The 20,217-nt window shown below is 34.4% G+C and overlaps 1 protein-coding gene across 3 annotated transcripts in view; it reads left to right on the top strand.

The window, feature by feature from the left end:
• SS18 (SS18 subunit of BAF chromatin remodeling complex) overlaps nt 1–20,217 on the top strand; it is a 75,649-nt gene that overhangs the window by 37,852 nt on the left and 17,580 nt on the right. For 2 of the 3 annotated variants that reach the window (XM_082641722.1, XM_082641721.1), the window contains exons 5-9: nt 2,951–3,172; nt 15,331–15,498; nt 16,158–16,262; nt 19,170–19,262; nt 19,976–20,098. In XM_082641722.1, the coding sequence (XP_082497848.1) occupies nt 2,951–3,172; nt 15,331–15,498; nt 16,158–16,262; nt 19,170–19,262; nt 19,976–20,098 (711 nt within the window). The remainder of the gene's footprint in view (nt 1–2,950; nt 3,173–15,330; nt 15,499–16,157; nt 16,263–19,169; nt 19,263–19,975; nt 20,099–20,217) is intronic. The other variant, XM_082641723.1, reaches the window with a different exon arrangement.

Genomic DNA, 20,217 nt, shown 5'->3' with positions numbered 1-20,217 from the left:
GGAGGGCTGTGGTGTCTTGGTGGCAACCTTCTCTTTCCTGCCAAGGCTTCCACGGTCATGGCCCAGTAGCCCTCCACCATGTGGAGGTAGGAATAAAGAGGTAACTACTTGTCTGGTTGTGGTCAGAAGCAAGCTTCTTGCTTAATCCACATCTAGCTCATTAGGACACGTTGTTTTAAAAACTGGTGGGGTAGTGCTAATGCAGGTTAGCACGTTAGAGGAGTTTTGTGACTTTTTATGGTGGTACCTTTTTTTTTGTGTGTGTGGTACACGGACCTCTCACTGTTGTGGCCTCTCCCATTGCGGAGCACAGGCTACGGATGCGCAGGCTCAGCGGCTATGGCTCACGGGCCCAGCCGCTCCGTGGCATGTGGGATCTTCCCAGACTGGGGCACGAACCCATGTCCCCTGCATCGGCAGGCAGACTCCCAACCACTGCGCCACCAAGGAAGCCCGGTGGTACCTTTAATTAGGATTTTGACTCAACTTCTCCAGATAACATTCAAGCCTAAGGCTGAGGAAGCAAGCAGCAGCAATATAATTATTGTTAACATGACATTTTTGTTTTTGTGTAAGGCTGTCTGGAGTAAGATACACTCTTTATGAGCCAGAGATTTTCAAGCACTTATGACCTAGATTGTCCAGAATACCTTAGAGCTTCTAAAACAATTTATAGTAGAGTTTACAGTTTAGGTGTATAGGAGAAATTGGAAGTCCAGTTACTTATATTATCTTTATTTAATAAGTTTTGTATAGTGTTTAGCCAACCTTTTTATGCACACAAATTTGTAACTAGGCTTTTAATTTCCAGTTTTAGTTTGTTTTTAATATTTTATTTTATAATGTAAGTTGTAGTGCTTCTTATATGCTGTTTGATTTGTTCGTATATCCTCTTAGTCTTAGGTTCCTTTTTAAAAAAATTTAATTGATTAAAAAAATTAGATAATACATACCTATGGCACCAAAATAAAAAAGGTACAAAAAAGGCATACAGCCCCTACCTTCCCAGACTCTTTGTTCCAGACAGGCATTGGTACCCAGTTATCCTTGAAACACATATGCATGTATACATTCTATTTTCTTTTTTCTTATTCTTTTTTTAAAAACACAAATGGTAGCATACAGTAGATATTACTATATATCATTTTTTTTTACCTCTTAAAGGCTTCTCTTGGAGACCATGAGTATATAAACATATATTTTGGAGACCACTCAGTATATAAAGAGCTGCCTCATTCCTTTTGATGACTGCATTACATTCTTTTTTACGGATGCCTCTAATTTACTTGGACAGTTCCCTTCTGATAGAAATATAGGTTATTTCTAGTCTTTTGGTGTTAAAAATTATGCTCTTGTGACTATGCCTGTAAAATATAAATAAATAAGTAAACAGATAAACTTAAAATTTTGCATCCATATACGTACACACACAAAAACTTGTATATTTATAGAATAAGTTCCTAGAACTGAAATTGCTAGGTTAAAGGTATATGCATTTTATTTTTATTCATTCATTCATTCATTCATGGCTGCGTTGGGTCCTTGTTGCTGCATGTGGGCTTTATTTAGTTTTGGGGGGCTACTCTTCGTTTCGGTGCGTGGGCTTCTCATTGCGGTGGCTTCTCTTGTTGCAGAGCACGGGCTTTAGGCGCGCAGGCTTCAGTAATTGTGACACACGGGCTCAGTAGTTGTGGTGCAGGGCTTAGTTGCTCTGCGGCATGTGGGATCTTCCCGGACCAGGGCTCGAACCCATGTCCCCTGCATTAGCACCACTTCCCCTGCACTGCGCCACCAGGGAAGCCCTAAAGGTATATGCATTTTAAAATATGGTAGTTATTACCATATTGGTCTACATAAAAATAGTAGACCAATTTATAGTAGACTTATTTATACATTTATATTCTCTCAACAAAGTATGAAAGTGCTTCTTCATAATATAGTTGGAACAAAACTTTTGATCTTTGCAAATCTAGAAGGTGAAAAATGGATCTCATAGTTTTAATTTGCCTTTTTATTATAGTAAATAAAGCAAGCAATTTTCTCATGTTTTATGACCCCTTTTGTAGTTTTCGTGTGAAGTGGTCATTCATATACTTGGCCCTTTTACTGCTGGTGGTCTTTTACTTGCTTTATATGTTAAGTAAGTAGTTTGGTCTGTGATATTTCTTGTAAATAATTTTTTCCCAGTTTATCTTTTTATTACTTAATTTTGTTTTGTTGGTCATGTGCAAATGTTTTATTTTTATGTACTCTACTTTATAAATCTTTTATGGTTCTGGGTTTTTTGGCATACTTAAAAAGGCCCTTACAGTCCAAGATTATTTATAAAATTCTCTGTTTTGAAATACTCTGTTACAACTTCTTTGCTTTTTCTTCTTTTTTAATGTTTAATTTTTTTTATCCATCTGGACTTCGTTTTGGTAGAAGAAATGTGGTAGGGACCCAACCTGTATTTTTCCAGATATCTACTCAGTTGTTAAACATCATTTATTGAATTATCTTTTCTTTTGCTCACTGATACTTAATGTCAGCGCCATTGTCATTTACCAAATTATGCATTTCGGTCACTTTCAGACTGTGCTCTAGGTTTATTGATCTGTTAATCGGTTCATTTATGTGTTAATACTACATACTTTTAATTCAGCTTTGTATGTTTTTGTCTCTTATAAAGCAAGTCCTCCTTCATTACTCTTTTTTTTTTTTCCAGGATGTTCCTGGCTTTTCAAAAGCAACAGTTTCTTAATCTGTAAAATGATAATAATGTCTACCTCACAGTATTTGCTATCATTCATGTAAAGCATTTACTTTGTTTGCTATTGATTAAATACTCAAGTTATTGTTTGTGCTCTTGTTACATTAATGCAAAGAAATAAATACGCTTTTTAAGGTACTTTTGTATAGATCATCTGTTTAACTTTCATATTTTGGTTCTGATCACTTTTCTTCAAAGGGCCTAACCATATGCCTATGCAGGGACCTGGACCCAATCAACTCAATATGACAAACAGTTCCATGAATATGCCTTCAAGTAGCCACGGGTCCATGGGAGGTTACAGCCATTCCGTGCCATCGTCCCAGAGCATGCCGGTACAGAACCAGATGACCATGAGTCAAGGGCAGCCGATGGGAAACTATGGCCCCAGACCAAATATGAATATTCAACCAAACCAAGGTAATTAAGCTTTATAAAATTCTTGACTAGGATGCTCCATTAGCCTTCAAAAATCAAACAATTTTTTCAAAATGTTAGCTGATTTTCAAAATTACAAGTTTGAAGTGAGGAATAATCATACCCATAGGAAAGGAACATCAAGTTCGAAACCAGCTTAAAATTATTTTTTCCTTTTACATTTAGAAATTAAAATGCTCAATTTAGCTTTTTAAGCTTATTTGTTTTTATGTCTTTTGGACAGTTTGAGATTTTATATTTTTGGATTTTTAAGCTAATCAATGAATAACCAAACATTTGGTTAGAGCTAGAAAACTGAGAAAATACAATTTTATCTTTGTAAGTACACTCCTTAAAGAACATCTGTTCTATGGTTCATTTTACTTGTGAAGAATATATTAATTTCTATGAATTTCCCTTGATTTAATGTTTTCTGATGCTGTGTTTCAGCATTAAAGGTAATTTTAACATAATTTGTTATTAGAATGTTCAGTGGAGGTGCTGCTGTATTCTTATATTCTTAGAGTGGTGTGAAGTCTATTAAAGTTTATTACCAGCCTCAGAGAATGAAATTGTTATCATGTTTCTCTTTTAAGTATTCTTGTGAATAATAACTAAAAACCGGTAAGTGGCGCTCTGTTCTGCTAATTGCCTGGGAAAACATTTGGCATGTTGCCAGCCTAAAGCTATTTCAGTTATTAAATGCGGTGAGGTTAAGAGTCTAAGATAGAATTAAATGTATTTGCAATAAAATTTTCTAGATTTTGCTTATGAAAAACACATCACCAAAGTACACCCAGAAAAAGGAAGTTAATGTTAATCTGTTGATCATGATTTTTGATAAAATAATATATTGTAATTTTAAAATATTAATAAAGATATTTTCTGTAATTTAGATAAAATACACCAGAAACAAAGGGAGATAATAGAGCAAATTGTCAATGAATGCAGCTTCACAAAACTGGCACTTGCTCCATTTTTCCCTGCAAAAGTTGTTCAGTGCCCATGGTGGAGTATTTTTTTTAATTTTTTTATTCTATCAATTAAAGGTTCAAAACAACAGCAAGATCCAGTCAGTGCTAGATCAGAAGGGGGTTCACATGTTTCTCTGTACAGTTTGGTTACCAGGAAAAAGCAGAAAAATTGATAGTGATTCTTTACAGCAACCGCTGTAGTTATGGTACACTTCTTAGAAACTATATTTAAGGAAAGGTAGGATGTGCGCAAAAATGGATGTTGCTGCAGCATGGTTTGATATGACATCATAAGATCTGAAGAAGAAAAAATAATGCATGCAGCAGTGTGTATGTAGAAAATAGTTAACTGTTTTTGGAGAAAGGACTTGAAGTGTTTATAGGAATTTTTTGTTCAAAACATAGGGACCAACTATTCTTTCTATTTTTTTTAACTAAAATTATTTTTCTTTTATTGAGTTATAATTAACATACAATATTAGTTTCAGGTGTACAACATGATTTGATATTTTCACACATTATGAAATGATCACCACGATAAGTCTAGTTACCAACTGTCACTGAACAAAATTGTTAAATGTTTTTGACTGTATTCCCTATGTGAAAAAAAAAACGTATTAATGCAAAGGCTAATATAATAAAAACATGTAGACCTGCCACACAAAACATGTCATTTCAAGAAGCTGCTCAAAAAGTTGGCCCTATTAAATTTACTGATTATATATTAGTATGTTCATGGTCATTATAAAAATTTCAACAGTTACTATTTTTTTAGCTTTAAAAGAAAAATGAGTTTATATGACAGTGGCATTGTAATTAGTGCCTACTTTTAGTTGTAGTTTTTTTTTTTTTTTAGTTGTGGTTTTATACATATCTATGAATTGAGAAAACCGAAATATTTTTTAATTCAGCATTTAGGTTTATTATTTTAACAGAATATTTCCCTCTAAGTTCTCTTATGAGGACTACTGCTTTTAGGTGAAAGGTTTAGCAAGTTTTTAATGTTAATTTCTTTCTTAACTTGCTAGGAAAATGTTGTAAATAGGCAATCCAACAAACTTTCCATGTTATTTTCACTGTTATCCAGATAAAGTTCAGTGACGATCACTTTGAACTTTAGGAGTAAGACCTGTGTTCAGAGTGAATCACTGTCTCCTTACGAACTGGATCTACTCACTCATGTAGAGAGAGCGTAAGCTCCACTGGAATTGAAAAAGCTTCAGAAAGGGAGAAGTTTGCCTCTTTTGTTCACACTGTTTTGTTCTGGTGCCTAGAACAAAACCTGAGGGTAGGCATAAAAATCTGTCTCTTCAGTGAATAGGAATTGAAACCAGAGGTTATATGATAACCCGGAAAGACAGAGTTAGTGCCTTAAAGCTGTTTCTTTAAAAGTCAAATTGGAATAGTAAGGCTTTCTGGACCAACAGATAGCATTTGATAGAATCAGCAGTTTTCATTCCCAGGCGTTAGTGATTATCACTTTCCACATTTAACACCATTTTACTTACTGATTCCATATTCAAATATAAGGATTTTCACAAATTGTTATATTTGTGTTAAAGCATGTATTTCACAAGTTCAGGGTATGGTATATAATTCTTCAGACTTGGATCCAAGTCTTGGCCCCATAGATTACCATGTGTGGGATCTTTGACTCACTCACTCAGTTTCTTTAGGTGAGATTAAGTGAGATGATAGCATTTAAAACTCCTAATTCGGTAATTGTAGAGTTTACATAAAATCAGTTAGAATAAACAAGGTTTTGTTTCTTTTTTTGTAATAAAAACTCGAGATCAGCTTATTGGCTGTTGTCTTTTTTAACCATAAGATCTAATTTATTTCTGGCTTTAATTTTGTTTGAATAGTATTAAGAAAGTTTTGATTCATTTAGCTAATAAGTTGCAAGTGATAATGATCTGATCTAGAGGCTTGGCATTAGAGTAGTGGGAAATTTTTCTTTCAGTACCTTTATTATTGTAAATATGAAGGGCAAAAAGTATGTATTACCATAGCCAAGACTGTTATATTTACTCTTATTATACAATGGTTTATTATCTGATCAGAGCTGTACACATCTTTGGGTTAGAAGCTACTGTTATTATCCTCATTCCGTGCATGAGGAAACACATCCTCTGGAAATACAGGCAGGCCTGCTGTTGCAAAGTTCTGATATGCATGAACTTCTGTGACCACAATTTAGTAAATAACACCTGTTGCCGAACAACATGGTTCAGAGTTCACTTACCATGCTGTATTAACTGTGAGTAGTTGCATAAAGCACAAACTTGGCTGCTATCTCCTCAGTCCACAAATCACTGTATTTATGAGCGTCATGATCGATGACCATTCACGTCACTTTCAGATTCCGTCAGTGATTGATCACTGTGCATCCATCAGTTATGCACATAACAGCAAAGCATGGAGTTGTGTTGCTTCCTTGGCTCCCAGAGATACATGTTATTTTATAAAAATAGATAATTCAAAGAGGGCCTTGGCCAACAAAGATAAAAGTCTAACAAAGAAATGAAAAGTAATACTGCGGGAAATAAATCCAAGTCCTTTGTAAGTAGAATTACAGAAGGAATTGCTGACCTTGGGAATGTTGACACTGCTGCCATTTGAGAGACTCTAGATCTGCATTGCGGGTCCTCAGTGAAGGTGAACTTGCTGATGTAAATGAGGAAACTGGCTGTGATGAAAGAACGAAGATGTCCCAGAGAAAGCGAGACTAGCAAAATATTTTGTATTAAGGAAAGTCTTGGAGACATTTCATAACATTGAAAGCGCAAAGGATAAAACGTTGGAGGTTGATCTGTACTCTTTTTTAAAATTTATTTATTTTTGGCTGCATTGAGTCTTCGTTGCTGCACGCGGGCTTTCTCTAGTTGCAGTGGGCAGGGGCTACTCTTCGTTGTGGTGTACAGGCTTCTCATTGCGGTGGCTTCTCTGGTTACGGAGCACAGGCTCTAGGCACGTGGCCTTCAGTAGTTGCAGCACGTGGGCTCAGTAGTTGTGGCTCACGGGCTCTAGAGCGCAGGCTCAGTAGTTGTGGTGCATGGGCTTAGATGTTCTGCAGCATGTGGGATCTTCCTGGGCCAGGGATCAAACCCTTGTCCCCTGCATTGGCAAGCGGATTCTTAACCACTGCGCCACCAGGGAAGCCCTGGAAGTTGGTCTATACTTAAAAAGGAATATGCCAATTTGCCAAGCTATAGAAAAGACACTAGCTCCGAATCATCAGTTACATCATGACAATTTGGAGCTAGCATCTTTTTGAACTAAAGATGGGAAGATACTAAATCATGTTTGTATACTGATAGGAATGATCCATTGGAGATAGGGGAGTTGATGCTGCAAGAGAGTGAGGAAAGGGACAATTGCAGGAGCAATGTATTTGAGCTGCTGGGAGGAGTTTGAGGTCAAACTCCCCAAGACTTCTGTCACCTCTGAGTCTAGCCAACTGCAGAGTTACAGGGAACAGTCCCCAAGATTGGCTTCATATCTGACACCAGTTACAAGTCTGGGGTTCCCAAAACTACTCTCAAGTTCAGTGATTTGCTGGAAAGACTCACAGAACTCACTAAAAGTTGTTATACTTAGAGTTATGATTTATTACAGTGAAAGGATACAGATTAACATCAGCCAAGGGAAGAATCCAGAAGACGTATGAATGCAGAGTTTCTTTCCTCATGCAGTCAGGATGCTTTGCTCTCCTGGTCTAGTGTGTGACAGTGCACACAGAGTATTGCTAACCAGGGGAATCACCCGAACCTCCCATCAATGTTCAGAGTTTATACTGGGACTCTATTATGTAGATTTGATTGATTGATTGATTGATTGATTGCTCACGGTGTCTGTCTCAGTCTCCAGTCTCTGGTCCCTCTGGGCATGATTCAAAGCTCCCGCCAACCAGGTTCAGGAGCTTTAGGAATCCTCAGTTTAATAAATTTAGTAAATCTTCAATATAAAAAAGCACTGTGATATTATACTGAATTTCAAGTACAACATAGAATATCTACAAATGAAAGAATTATTTCAAGTATTTTATTCCATAGAAATATCATGTGTACCTCCATAGTGGATTTGAATGAGTGATAACTGTGCATACACTCATCTTTCTTCACTCTAAAAATTGGTAAATCAACATTGGTAATATTGCAAGTTTCTTCTTGTTACAGTTTAGGTATACACAACCATTACATTGTAGTTCAGACTAGATGCTTTGCTTAAACATTTGATCATTATTCCTATATTGGATGGGTTTTTCAAGATTGTAATCTTTCCCCCACTGATGACATTTTTCTGGTTATAAAATATTTAATATGAAAAATTTGGAAAAGAAGGAAAAGCATAGAGCATAAAATAAAATCACCTATATAATCTTGCACTGTAAGTTTTAAATTACTCCACAGACAGGGTACAGTCCACTTATGGATAGTAAGTACCCTGTACTTAGGCTCTTTGTAGCAACAGTTTGAGTACCTGTAATTACATAATTATTTGTAAATATCTGTTTAATTATTTTTCCCTAGACGCTTTAAGTTCTGTGAATTCAGGAACTGTGTCACGTTTTGTTCATTATTTTAACCTATTTGTTAACTGATAGATAAGGTAGATTTCCTGCTGCTGTAACAAATTAGAAAACTAGCATCCTTGTCTGTTGTATTGTCATCCATTGGTTGTCATTCCATGAATGAACCGAAGAAGGAACCTGTCAGGTACTGTCAGAGAAAATGGATGATTGTCAGTTATACTAAAACCTTTCAGTTTTGGGAGACAGAATCCAGATGAATTTCTGTTCATCAGATTATAAACTTAGTTTCATTATGACTCATTTTAATATATTTTTTATTTTGAAATAATTATAGGTTTACAGGAAGTTGCAGAGGTAATATAGAGAGATCCTGTGTATCCTCCTTGCAATCATCTTTAAGCCCTGGCAACCACTGTTGCTCTTCTCTCCATTTCTATTATTTTGTCATTTTCAGAATGCTACATAAATGGTATCATGCAGTGTGCAGCCTTTTGAGATTGGCTTTTTTTACTCAGCGTGATTAATATTTATTCAACCTGTTGCATGTATCAGTTGTTCATTCCTTTTTGTTGCTGAGTAGTATTCCATGTTATGGCTGTACCACAGTTTGTTTAACCATTCATCTATTGAGGGCTAGTTTTTGGCTTTTACAAATAAAGATGCTCTGAACAGTCGTGTACATGATAATGTTTTTGTTTGGACATTAGTTTTCACTTCTCTGGGATAAATAACCAGGAGTGCTATTGCTGGGTCATATGATAAGTTATATATTCAGTTTTTTTAGAAACTGCCGAAGTGATCACCAAAGTAATTACCATTTTACCATCCCATCAGCAATGTGTGAGAGATCTGCTTTTTCCAAGTCCTTGCCAGCATTTGGTATTGTCAGTTTTTTTCTTTTTTATCTTAGCTGTTCTAAAAATGTGTAGTAGACTACATCTCATTGTGGTCCTAATTTGCATCTCCCCAATGGCTACTGATACTGCACATCTTTTCATGTGCTTATTTGCCATCTCTATATCCTCTTCAGTGAAATGTCTCTTCATGTCTTTTGCCCGTTTTCTAGTTGAATTATTTTTTAACTGTCTGTCTGTCCATCCATCTACTCATCCATTAATAGCATCTTCTTTTTCAAAATGCATTTCAGAGTAACTTGCAGATACTAGTACACTTTACCCATGAATACTTTAGTCTGCGTATCATTAGAGCTCAACGTTTAAAAATTTTTATTTTTTCTTTTAATAGTTTTTTATTTAGGTAATATTTACACGCAATGAAGTGCACCAATCTTAAGTGTATCATTCACTGGGTTTTGACGTATTTGTAACATTTACTCCTTGGGATTCATTTTATAGCTAACATCCTAGGTGCCCTTATGGGATGCAGTTCTAATCCAGTTTAACCATTTTTCATGAACTATAATCTGGCTGCTTTTATGGTAAAAGAGGATAATTGGTTACTTTTTTTCCATTACACCTCTGTCTCAATGTGTGATCCTAAGACTACCGGGATCAGAATCATCTGGGGTAGTTGTTAAAACAAGATTTGTCTGCTCCACCCCCATACCTGCTAAATCAGAATCTCGGTGGGTAAATTTTAGAAATTACGTTTTACAATCATTCCAAGTTCATAGTTACTTACAGTCCATTCCCTCAGAAGTTTTTTCTAGGCAGGATCATTTCTTCTGTACCTGATGGTTCATAACTTTTCAGCTTTCATGCTAAGTGACACAAAGCTATATGTTCTAATATAGCCCATCTCCATGGCTTTCTACTTGGACAAGATTGGACCTTACTTTCACAACAGATTGTCACATGTGTCCCATAAATCTAGAGCTTTTGGAATGCCTTTCATTCTACAATAGATGTTTAACAGTGACTTTGTTTTTGAATTAATATTGTATAGTATAGTTGAAACTATTAAGAGAAGTTGGCTAAGAAATTGCCTAGCTTTTTACTTTGCTGGATTTATGAAGCCACAATACATCCCTTTTCCGGTTTTCAATCACCAGAAAACTGAATACATAATCTAATTCTCAGACTAGTTTGTAGAGATGCCTGTGATTTAGAATTATGCCCTTGAGAATCCAGGACTTCTTAACTCAGCACTATTGACATTTTGAGCTGCATAATTTTTTGTTGTTGGGGCCTGTCCTGTGCATCGTGAGATATTTAGCAGTATTTCTGTCCTGTACCCACTAGGTGACAGTAGCAAACCCCCACACCAGTTGCGACGACCAAAAATGGCTCCAAACTTTACTGAATGTCCCCTGGGGACAAAATCACCCACAGTTGGAAATCACAGCCTTAAGAAATAATTACTGTAAGGAAGTACATATAAGGATTGTCTGTGCTACTGAAGAAACTAACAATAACAAAAGTTATTGATTGATACTATTATGTTTCAGTACTTTTTAATACTTTCATGAGATTTCTCTAAAAACTTCATGTTATGAAAAGTTTGTATCTCTTAATGAACTGTTCTTTTTACTAGATAAAATCTATCATGGTTCTATTTCTTCATTGGCTTCTAGGAAATTCAGCTAAGTTTGTACTAGTTAACAGTGACTTTACTAAGCTGCTGGGATTTTCTTAGTTACTTGGCTCATGTTCTTTTATCCTTGGTGTTATATCTAAATGTCTTATTATGAACTGCTTAAAACTCTTGATGAGGACAGATGTACGTTTTTGGTAAGTAAAGAATCCTATTCGCTTTAAGTGGCTATTTAATAGGTAGGTGAGCTAATTGAATTTACTGGAATACAGGGGTTTTTTTCCTTGCAAATAAACCATTAGTAATACATTCAAATGAGAGCTGTAAGTGGTTTAGTTTGAGACTGAATGGTTAAGGAACAAGTAGTAAAATGTGAGCAGTAGATGATGAAATATGAACAAGAAAATAGGCTTGGAGTAGGTATTATCTACGCGGTTTCGTGGTCACTATAACAGAGATAATAGATGAAGTGAAGAAACTTCTTGTATTCTAGGATTTTATTATTAGAGTGATGATGTTACATAGAACTGTTTTCCTGGGAGATATTACATGGGAGAAGTATGATTTGACTTCAAAGAAGAGGTACACATAATGGTTAAGAGCATGGCTTTAGAGTTCTCACCACCATTTCCTAGCTATACAACTTTAGGTAAGGTTCTTAATGCTTGTATGCCTTAAGTTTTCTTACTTGTAAAGTGAAGTTGATAACAATACTACATGTTTCATAGGGTTTGAGGAGGATAAATAATAGACATAAAGCTCTTAGCTTGGGCTTCCCTGGTGGCACAGTGGTTAAGGATCCGCCTGCCAATGCAGGGGACACGGGTTCAAACCCTGGTCCGGGAGGATCCCACATGCCGCGGAGCAACTAGGCCTGTGCGCCACAACTACTGAGCCCATGTGCCACAACTACTGAAGCCCGTGCACCTAGAGCCCGTGCTCTGCAACAAGAAAAAAAAGCTCTTAGCTTAATGCCTGGCCTGTAATAAGTGCTCATTAACTGTTAGCTGTCATATTTAACCTTCACTTAAAATAATTTGTAGATTAATGGTATGATTTACAGAGTTTTAGTGTATTGGTTTGCATCTCAATATATGAATATATATGCATGTATGTATATATTATATGTATATAGAATTTTAAAAATTATATAGTTCTGAATTCTTCACAGATTATTTGAAGCTTATTTTTTTAAATTAATTTAATTTATTTTATTTTTGGCTGCGTTGGGTCTCTGTTGCTGTGCAAAGCTTATTGTTATCTTTATAGTTGAGTCTTAAAAAAATTCTTCTTTTTGAACAAGTAACTTGAGACAAAACTAAGTATTAACTGTCTCATTGGAGCAAAGAATTCCAGTAATGTAAAATACGGTGAGTTGGGAATATTTCACATGTGTTTAAGATACAGGACATTGTTTCCATAGAATATCTGTTAGGGTGTGAAGCTCAAAATGGAAAGAAATAATGTGGTGATGTACATTTGTTACATGTCCTTTTAAAACACTTTTACAAAAGCATATTATAATTAAGACATTAGTAGGATCTTGGTATCACACTTTTTAGTTCATCTTAGCATCAGAATGATTTATGTAAAAGATAAAGAGTAACCTTTAAGCATACAGTAATGTGTGAGGTCAGTGTTTGTAGAAAATGATTTTAATAGACTTATTTTATAATCTTCACTCTGTAGCACAAATTTTTAGGACTTATTTTGGGGGTAACCTTTTGAGATTTAGCTCTCTTATTTCCATTAGTATCTCAAGAGATAACATACATTTATTTGCCAGTGTAGCATATTTCATTATCATAAGAAAAATAATATGCTTCCTAAACAATCAGAATTGAAGTCGTAATTTTTTTTTAATGGATAAGGCTTCAAGGGAAAACATGAAAAGTACCATGCTTTAGCAATGCTCTCCTCCTCCATTCTCTGCCGTTTTAGGCTTGATCTTGAATGATGTCAGGGATCCTTAGAGGGAGAGAAGTGACAGAGAATAAAAAGAAGGGTGGTAATTGAGCTCTTTGGGATTGGAAGTTCTGACTCTCCCCAAAGATAAAGCACAAGTGGCATGGTCTTTTCTATCTAGGACTTAAACTAGAATTACTTTTCTCCTTTACAGCAGAGCTTGGAATTTTGTTGTTATTGTATCCTTTGGGATTTTCCCCCAGCTATTGTGTTTTTGCTTTCTTTCTCCTTTATTTTTAATTTTGCTTCCAGTGCATATTATATGCTTTAATTTTATAGTTATCTTCTGTTAAGACAAGAGGTCTTTAATCAGTGATGGAGAAGAAAGACAAGGCAAAACCTTCATTTACTAAAAATGAATTCTATAAATGGCCAATCATGCTGCCTACTATATTATGAATGCTAGTATTCAGTACTTTATTATATACAAAATGCATTTTAAAAATTGTAACCTCAGTTAAAGTAGTTAGTGTTTTGGAACTTTTTAAATTGCATAATTTGTTTCTGAACTACTGAATTTGCTATAGCTTCAGTAGAGACAGTGAAGAACAGTAGAATAAATGTGCTTTTGAAATCAAACTTGAGTTATGCCTGATTCCCAGTTGATATCTATTAGCTTATATGATCTTGATCTTTGGATTCTTTGGCTAAAAACTTGAAAATTAGTATCCTTACCTTTGGTAGTTGTTAGTGATTTACATTAAATAAATGTGAAAGCGTGTCTGGTAGTGTTAAGTGCATTCTGTTTCAAGTTCTCTTCCCCTCCACTCTCCACTGAGCCACCTTATCCCTACTATTAAGAGTTTATTGTTGAAAAAAAAAAAGTCCCAGAGTAACCTTTGAAAGGTTTATATTTATGACAAAATTAGAAGGAAAAAGGAATTTGAAAAGAAGTAGAAGAACAGAAGAAGGCAAGTAGGAGAAAAAGAGTTAGCTCTGGTAAAATACTTCTTTAGATAACCAGTTCTTCAAACTGGAAAAGAGGGAGTTCTTTCTGCTTACATTGTTGCTGCTATTGTAGGTCAGCAACATATTTAAAGAGGTGGGCATGTTTTGTTTTGAATTTTTATATAAATAAGGAGCTTTTGGCTCATCTGGGCAGTTTTGCCTGTAAAAGTTTTCTAGTTCTTTGCCTTTTGTACTTTCTTCTTAAATTTTCCTCAAGTCAGTAAAGGGGGGGAGTATGTAGCTCTTTAGGCAGTAAACTGGGGGATGACTCATACATACTTCTCAGACAGTAATGGTTATAATGGTAGAATGATGAGCTCCCCATACCATAACTTAGCCTGGTGAACCTCTGAAGAGCTGCTTACATGTTTACATGACAACACGGAACCTTATGGCCATTGTTCATTATATCATGTGATATATTTTTACTGTTGCCAATGTGATACTATAGCAGTGGTAGTTGGGCTACCTCGATATTACTCACTTTGGAAACCGCATAGTTCTGACTTCTAAGTCTATGGCTTATTGTAGTTCTCTGCCTAGGTGTTTTTGATTGTGTATGTGTGTGTTAGAGCTTATTAAGAAGCATTGTATAGTCTTTTGATTTCAGGAAAACCTTTTTAGTTTATAAATCTTAAAGTTGGAAAAAGGAAAGAAGACCCTTAAATTTTTGTTTTAAAATTGTTTATGAAATTCCACCAATATAAGGAGTATATTCATAAATGTGTTTGTAGTTTCCCTGTCTACCATTATATAATGACTGGGCATTGAAAAAGGAAAAAAAAAAAAAGGATACACTGAAATTAGATTTCTTTCCGTTAGTTCGACTACTGATTTGCTGTGTGATTTTGTGGTTTACTTTGTTTTGGCATATGTTCTTACGTAGCATAAGGATTCTATCTTTCCTAGAAAGATTGCATAGATAAATACTATATAGTACATAATAAAAAATATATACATTCAGGATGTTCATATATTGTATCCACTCTGTTTTTTTAGAAATTGTTACAGTATTCCTCCAGTGGAATTCAAATCAGCTACCATGGATTACTTGTTTTCCCTTGTTTGCAGATTATTTTAGGCATGTGACCTGTAGTTCAAAGATTTGGTTTTATTACTTGAAGTCAGTTTATCTTGCAATAGATTATATAGTTTAGGGGTTATATGATAAAAGATTTTTGTATTTCTCTTAAGATGTTAAAATTATATGCAAAAAATTACGTGCATAATGTTTTGTCTGTTTTCAGGTCCAATGATGCACCAGCAGCCTCCTTCTCAACAGTACAATATGCCGCAGGGAGGTGGGCAGCATTACCAAGGCCAGCAGCCACCTATGGGAATGATGGGTCAAGTTAACCAGGGCAATCATATGATGGCACAGAGACAGATTCCTCCCTATAGACCACCGCAACAGGGTACGATTCCATTTGGAAAATTTTTAACAGTAGTCAGAAGGCTTTAAATTTTAATGAACTTTTCATACAGGCAAAGTCAGAGCTTTTTGTTTCTTGATTTTTAAAAATCATATTTTATTATTTTTCTTAAAAGGTAGTGAGTATAGTAGGTACAAAGGGTCACAGAAAGTGGATATGAACTTCCTGGTTTATAGCTTTCTTTTATTTATTCTTTTCTGGGAAAAGTTTACGTCAAAATTTTATATCGAAAGCTTACTAATTTACAGCAGAAAATACTGTTTTATTTTTGAGAAGTTACTAAATATATGATCAGAAACAAAGCCTAATTTATTTCAAACTGCTTTAATATCAAAATAAAAAGGAAATTAATTTTCTTCCAGTTTGAATCTCTTTTTAGGAAGTTAATGTTTGTTTTTTTGAGTTGGTATTGTTTGATATTGCATGTATGGTCTTAACATTAATTTTTGTGAAATGTGGTGTGTGGTGTTGCTGTGTGTTTATGTATGTGTGTGTATACGAATAGTCAAAAGTATCTGAAATGCCAAAGCATGGGAGGGGAATCTACAGAAATCATCTCTCATAACACCAGATTAGACGGAAAGCCTTTGAATGACCTGGAGAACAAATTATTTACATCTTGACTGGTTGTGGTTTTTCAGGCCCACCACAGCAGTACTCAGGCCAGGAAGACTATTATGGGGACCAGTACAGTCATGGTGGACAAGGTCCTCCAGAAGGCATGAACCAGCAATATTACCCTGATGGTAATCTCTCCTAATGTTAACTTTCCCATTTTCTATCCCTGCCCAGTATTAATGTGGGTAGCTACTCAAAACATTCTAATCAGAATGAAGAAACTAACAATGTGTTTCTTCCAAGTTTAGAAACACTTCAGTAATATAAAGCATCAATGGTAGCATTCGTTTATAATCTATTTTAAAGTATATTTTGTTTGGTTATTCCATATTAGTACCATCAGGAATCATGTTCTGTCATTGGAATCCTTTCTTATATAAAAGAGGATCCTTTTATATTTGGAATTGTTCATTTGAACCAAAGCAAGTGTTGCTGATTTACTTTTTTAAATAAAAGCTTTATTGAGGTAATTCATATACCGTAAAGTTCACCCACTGGTTTACTCTTATGCATTGTATAAATACGAAGAGAATATAGTTTTGAGTATTCTTCTAAATTTCATCATGTTCGTTAATGTTGCATATGTCTCAAAGAACAGAACTATGTTTATATACATTAGCATTTGCACTTGAGAAAGATTTTAGAGACTGAATCATATCCATAATATAGCTGTTTATAATAGAGTTAGTAGAATAGAAAGACATTTGGAAACCAGATTTTAACTTTAGTTATTTAGTTTAATGGTATGTTTATTTTTTAGTGGGAAGGTGGCTTGTGAAAAAGTGGTCAGTAAAAGATGTACTGTGCTTAGTAGTAATACAAGCATACAAGCAGGCTTTCATCATACAGTTCTTTGTTTTCCTGTATGTTTGAAAACTTTATGATACAATGTTGAAGAAAAATAATACAAACAAATAAAATTGATCAAATAGAGGTGGTTAGATTTTTCTTGTTTTGGAAGGACTTGCCAAAATCTTCATTTATATTAAGCTCCCTTGATGTATTTAAGGTAAACTGCTTAACAGAAAACCTGGGCAAACTAAGAACTTCAAGCTAAAGTGTTGGGACCATTTGACTAGAAGCTAATGTAAGCTAGCAAGAAGATATAATTTGGTGTATTTAAAAAATAATTTTGTCCACCACTTTTTATCAATGTATAAAGCATAAGTGGTATAGGGATGTTGGTTTTTTCCTGCAAAGATTCTGCTTACACAAGCAGAACACTCACCTGTAGAATTTTGCACACAAAATCTATGTTTGTTAGTGGCAGTGATATGTATGGATAATTCTGGTTAGAAAACAACATTTTTTTTAATGTTTTACTTGCCCTGAATTATTTAGAATGTTGGGGGTTTTTTTCTTTTTCCTTTCACATGTAGACATTATATTAAGTTTTTTTTATTAGTTTCTGCTTTATAACAAAGTGAATTAGTCATACATTTAAGTTTTTTTTTAATGAAAAATTTTAGTTACATTTATAGACTATAGATATTTTAAAGAAATGAACTCTAGGTTGTTAAATATTATATATTAGGAAGTCTGCTGAAAATAAATGATTGTTTTGTTTAATTTTAAAAATACATTTTAAGTAATTGAGTTGAATTTAACGCTGTTATTTTGGTCCTGAGTATTTCCTGAAATGTGAAATTTATATTGTTATAAATATGAACTTTCTATTCAAAATAGAGATGTTATTTTTGTAAATAGCAGAACTTTAAGGTTGCTATAAATAATTCATTTTATTACATAATGGAATTTTAAAATTTCAGTGGTATCATTTTTGCATAGCTGTGTATTAATATATTTGTCTGACATTTACATAGAGTATTTATTCCATTTATAACAACAATTAATTTTCTTAAACAGCATTGGATATTTTGTTATTATGTTCAGATACTATGTCAATAAATATGTAGATTAGGGGTTGGCAAACTTTTTTTCTGTAAAGGGCCAGGAACTAAATATTTTCATCTTTGCAAATCATGTGGTCGCAGTCTAAACTACTGAACTCTTGTGGTAGCATGAAAACAGCTATAGAAAATATGAATGGATATGACTGTTCCAGTGAAACTTTCTTTACAAAAACAGGCCACTGGCTGTGTTTAGACTGCAGACCATAGTTTGCCAATCCATAATATAGATATTTATGAGGTGGTTTGGGAACATTGGAATACTAGAGCAATGAGTATTACATTTATTCATAACTATATTCCTCCTTACTTAGTTAGGTATTTTTCTAAAATTTAGTTCAGATTTTAGCTAACTGAAAAGTTACTTCCTGCGATTTCTTTGAGCAGCTTAGTTAAAAGGACTAGAGTATTGATTTCATTAAAAGTCTAGTCATCTTGCAGGTGTAAATTTATCGTGCCTTAAAATTAAAGGTGTACTCTAGCACTTAACACAGTATTAATTTTATGAAGGTGTATGTTTATGATACTCTAGAAATATTTTCTAAAGGCTCCTAGAATGGCAGGATTAAGCAATATATTTTTGCATCTGAAAATACTTTGAGATACATATACTTTAAGCAAGTTAATAGAAAATGTGAAAAATTTGTTTCAGTTTCTTTTAGGGGAAAAAAACTTATGGAGCTCTTTTATATTTTGCATTGTTTTAGCATATGCTGTGGAATTGGCGACCAGCAGAACAGGTGTTTGACAAAATATAATTGCTTCCTTTGTTCGTTCTAATTTAGTTCAAGTTATTTACGTGTGAAAGTCCTAAATGCTTTCATTCTCTTTTTTTTTTTAAATTGAAGATAAAGTTTTTTTTTCCCTCCTTGATGAGGATTATCAGAGATAAGACTAAGTGTAATGTTTCTAAAACTGTTTTTTGCTTTAAAAAAAATTTGCACGTTATCTCAATATGAAAACAATCACATTTGGTAAATATTTGGCTAATGCAATTGAAATTATTTTTTATGTATTTCCATTTCTTTTTCTTTTTTTCAATTTTATCTGAAAGTTTAAATATATTTAGGGTTTTCACTCAGTGGCCATTAACGTTTCTTCCTGTCTCTTGTCGAATTGATGTAGGTCATAATGATTACGGTTATCAGCAACCGTCGTATCCTGAACAAGGCTACGATAGGCCTTATGAGGATTCCTCACAACATTACTACGAAGGAGGTATCTATATACCTTCACACACATACACATATATATCCCCTCCTACAGGAACGAAAATTCTTGCATAAGACAACTTCTACCCACGCAAAGCTCTCGTAGAATACTAGTTGCTGGCTGTCTTGAAAGTTGCAGGGAGCCTAGAACAATCAAAATAATTTTCTTACAAATATTTAAAATGTATAACCGTGACTTGCCATTTCTAACAACAATAAAAAGACTAAAACATTTAAAAATAATTTTTTCCTCAGTGGAAATTTTCTATTTGAACATAAATCCATCAATCCAATTTTTTTTTCTTGTGTGTGTTTACATATGTATAATTTTACATATAAGTTTAGTGCCTTTAGGAAACAGCTTGCTGATCTTGTGTAGCTAGTGTGTGCTCTTGTAGCTGTCTTTAATTTTGTCTTTTTTATTTTATTTAGCATAGTCATGATCTTATGACTGTGATGTTCCAGTAAATGTAATGCTCGTATGGCAGAGACGCTGAAAATGCTGCAGTTCAACCTTGCACAATTGGCTTTAACTGCAGTTTGTTTGGCCGAAATCCTTCTGTTTGGTTTGAGTTTTTTCTTTGTTTTGTTAACTTTTAAAAATCAATATGGCATTTTATTTTGTTCTTGTGTTGTTGGCTATGCATCTTAGAGGAAAAAAGTTAATTAAGCAAACTTCTCAGTTTTTTTTTTTTTTCCTCTTCTCCAATTATCCTGTAGGGAATTCACAGTATGGCCAACAGCAAGATGCTTACCAAGGACCACCTCCCCAACAGGGATATCCAGCCCAGCAGCAGCAGTACCCAGGGCAGCAGGGCTACCCAGGACAGCAGCAGGGCTACGGTAATGGCTTACTGCAGTTTATTCTTGTCACCAAAAAATGTGATGATTACTCTTTCATAATACAGAAGTGGATATTTAATGTTTATTTTTCTAAGAATTATTTTTGAAAATTCACAGTT

The sequence above is a fragment of the Mesoplodon mirus genome, assembly GCF_964341445.2.
Source record: "Mesoplodon mirus genome assembly, chromosome: 13".
NCBI lineage: Eukaryota > Metazoa > Chordata > Mammalia > Artiodactyla > Ziphiidae > Mesoplodon > Mesoplodon mirus.
This window is presented reverse-complemented; position numbering and strand designations above follow the sequence as displayed.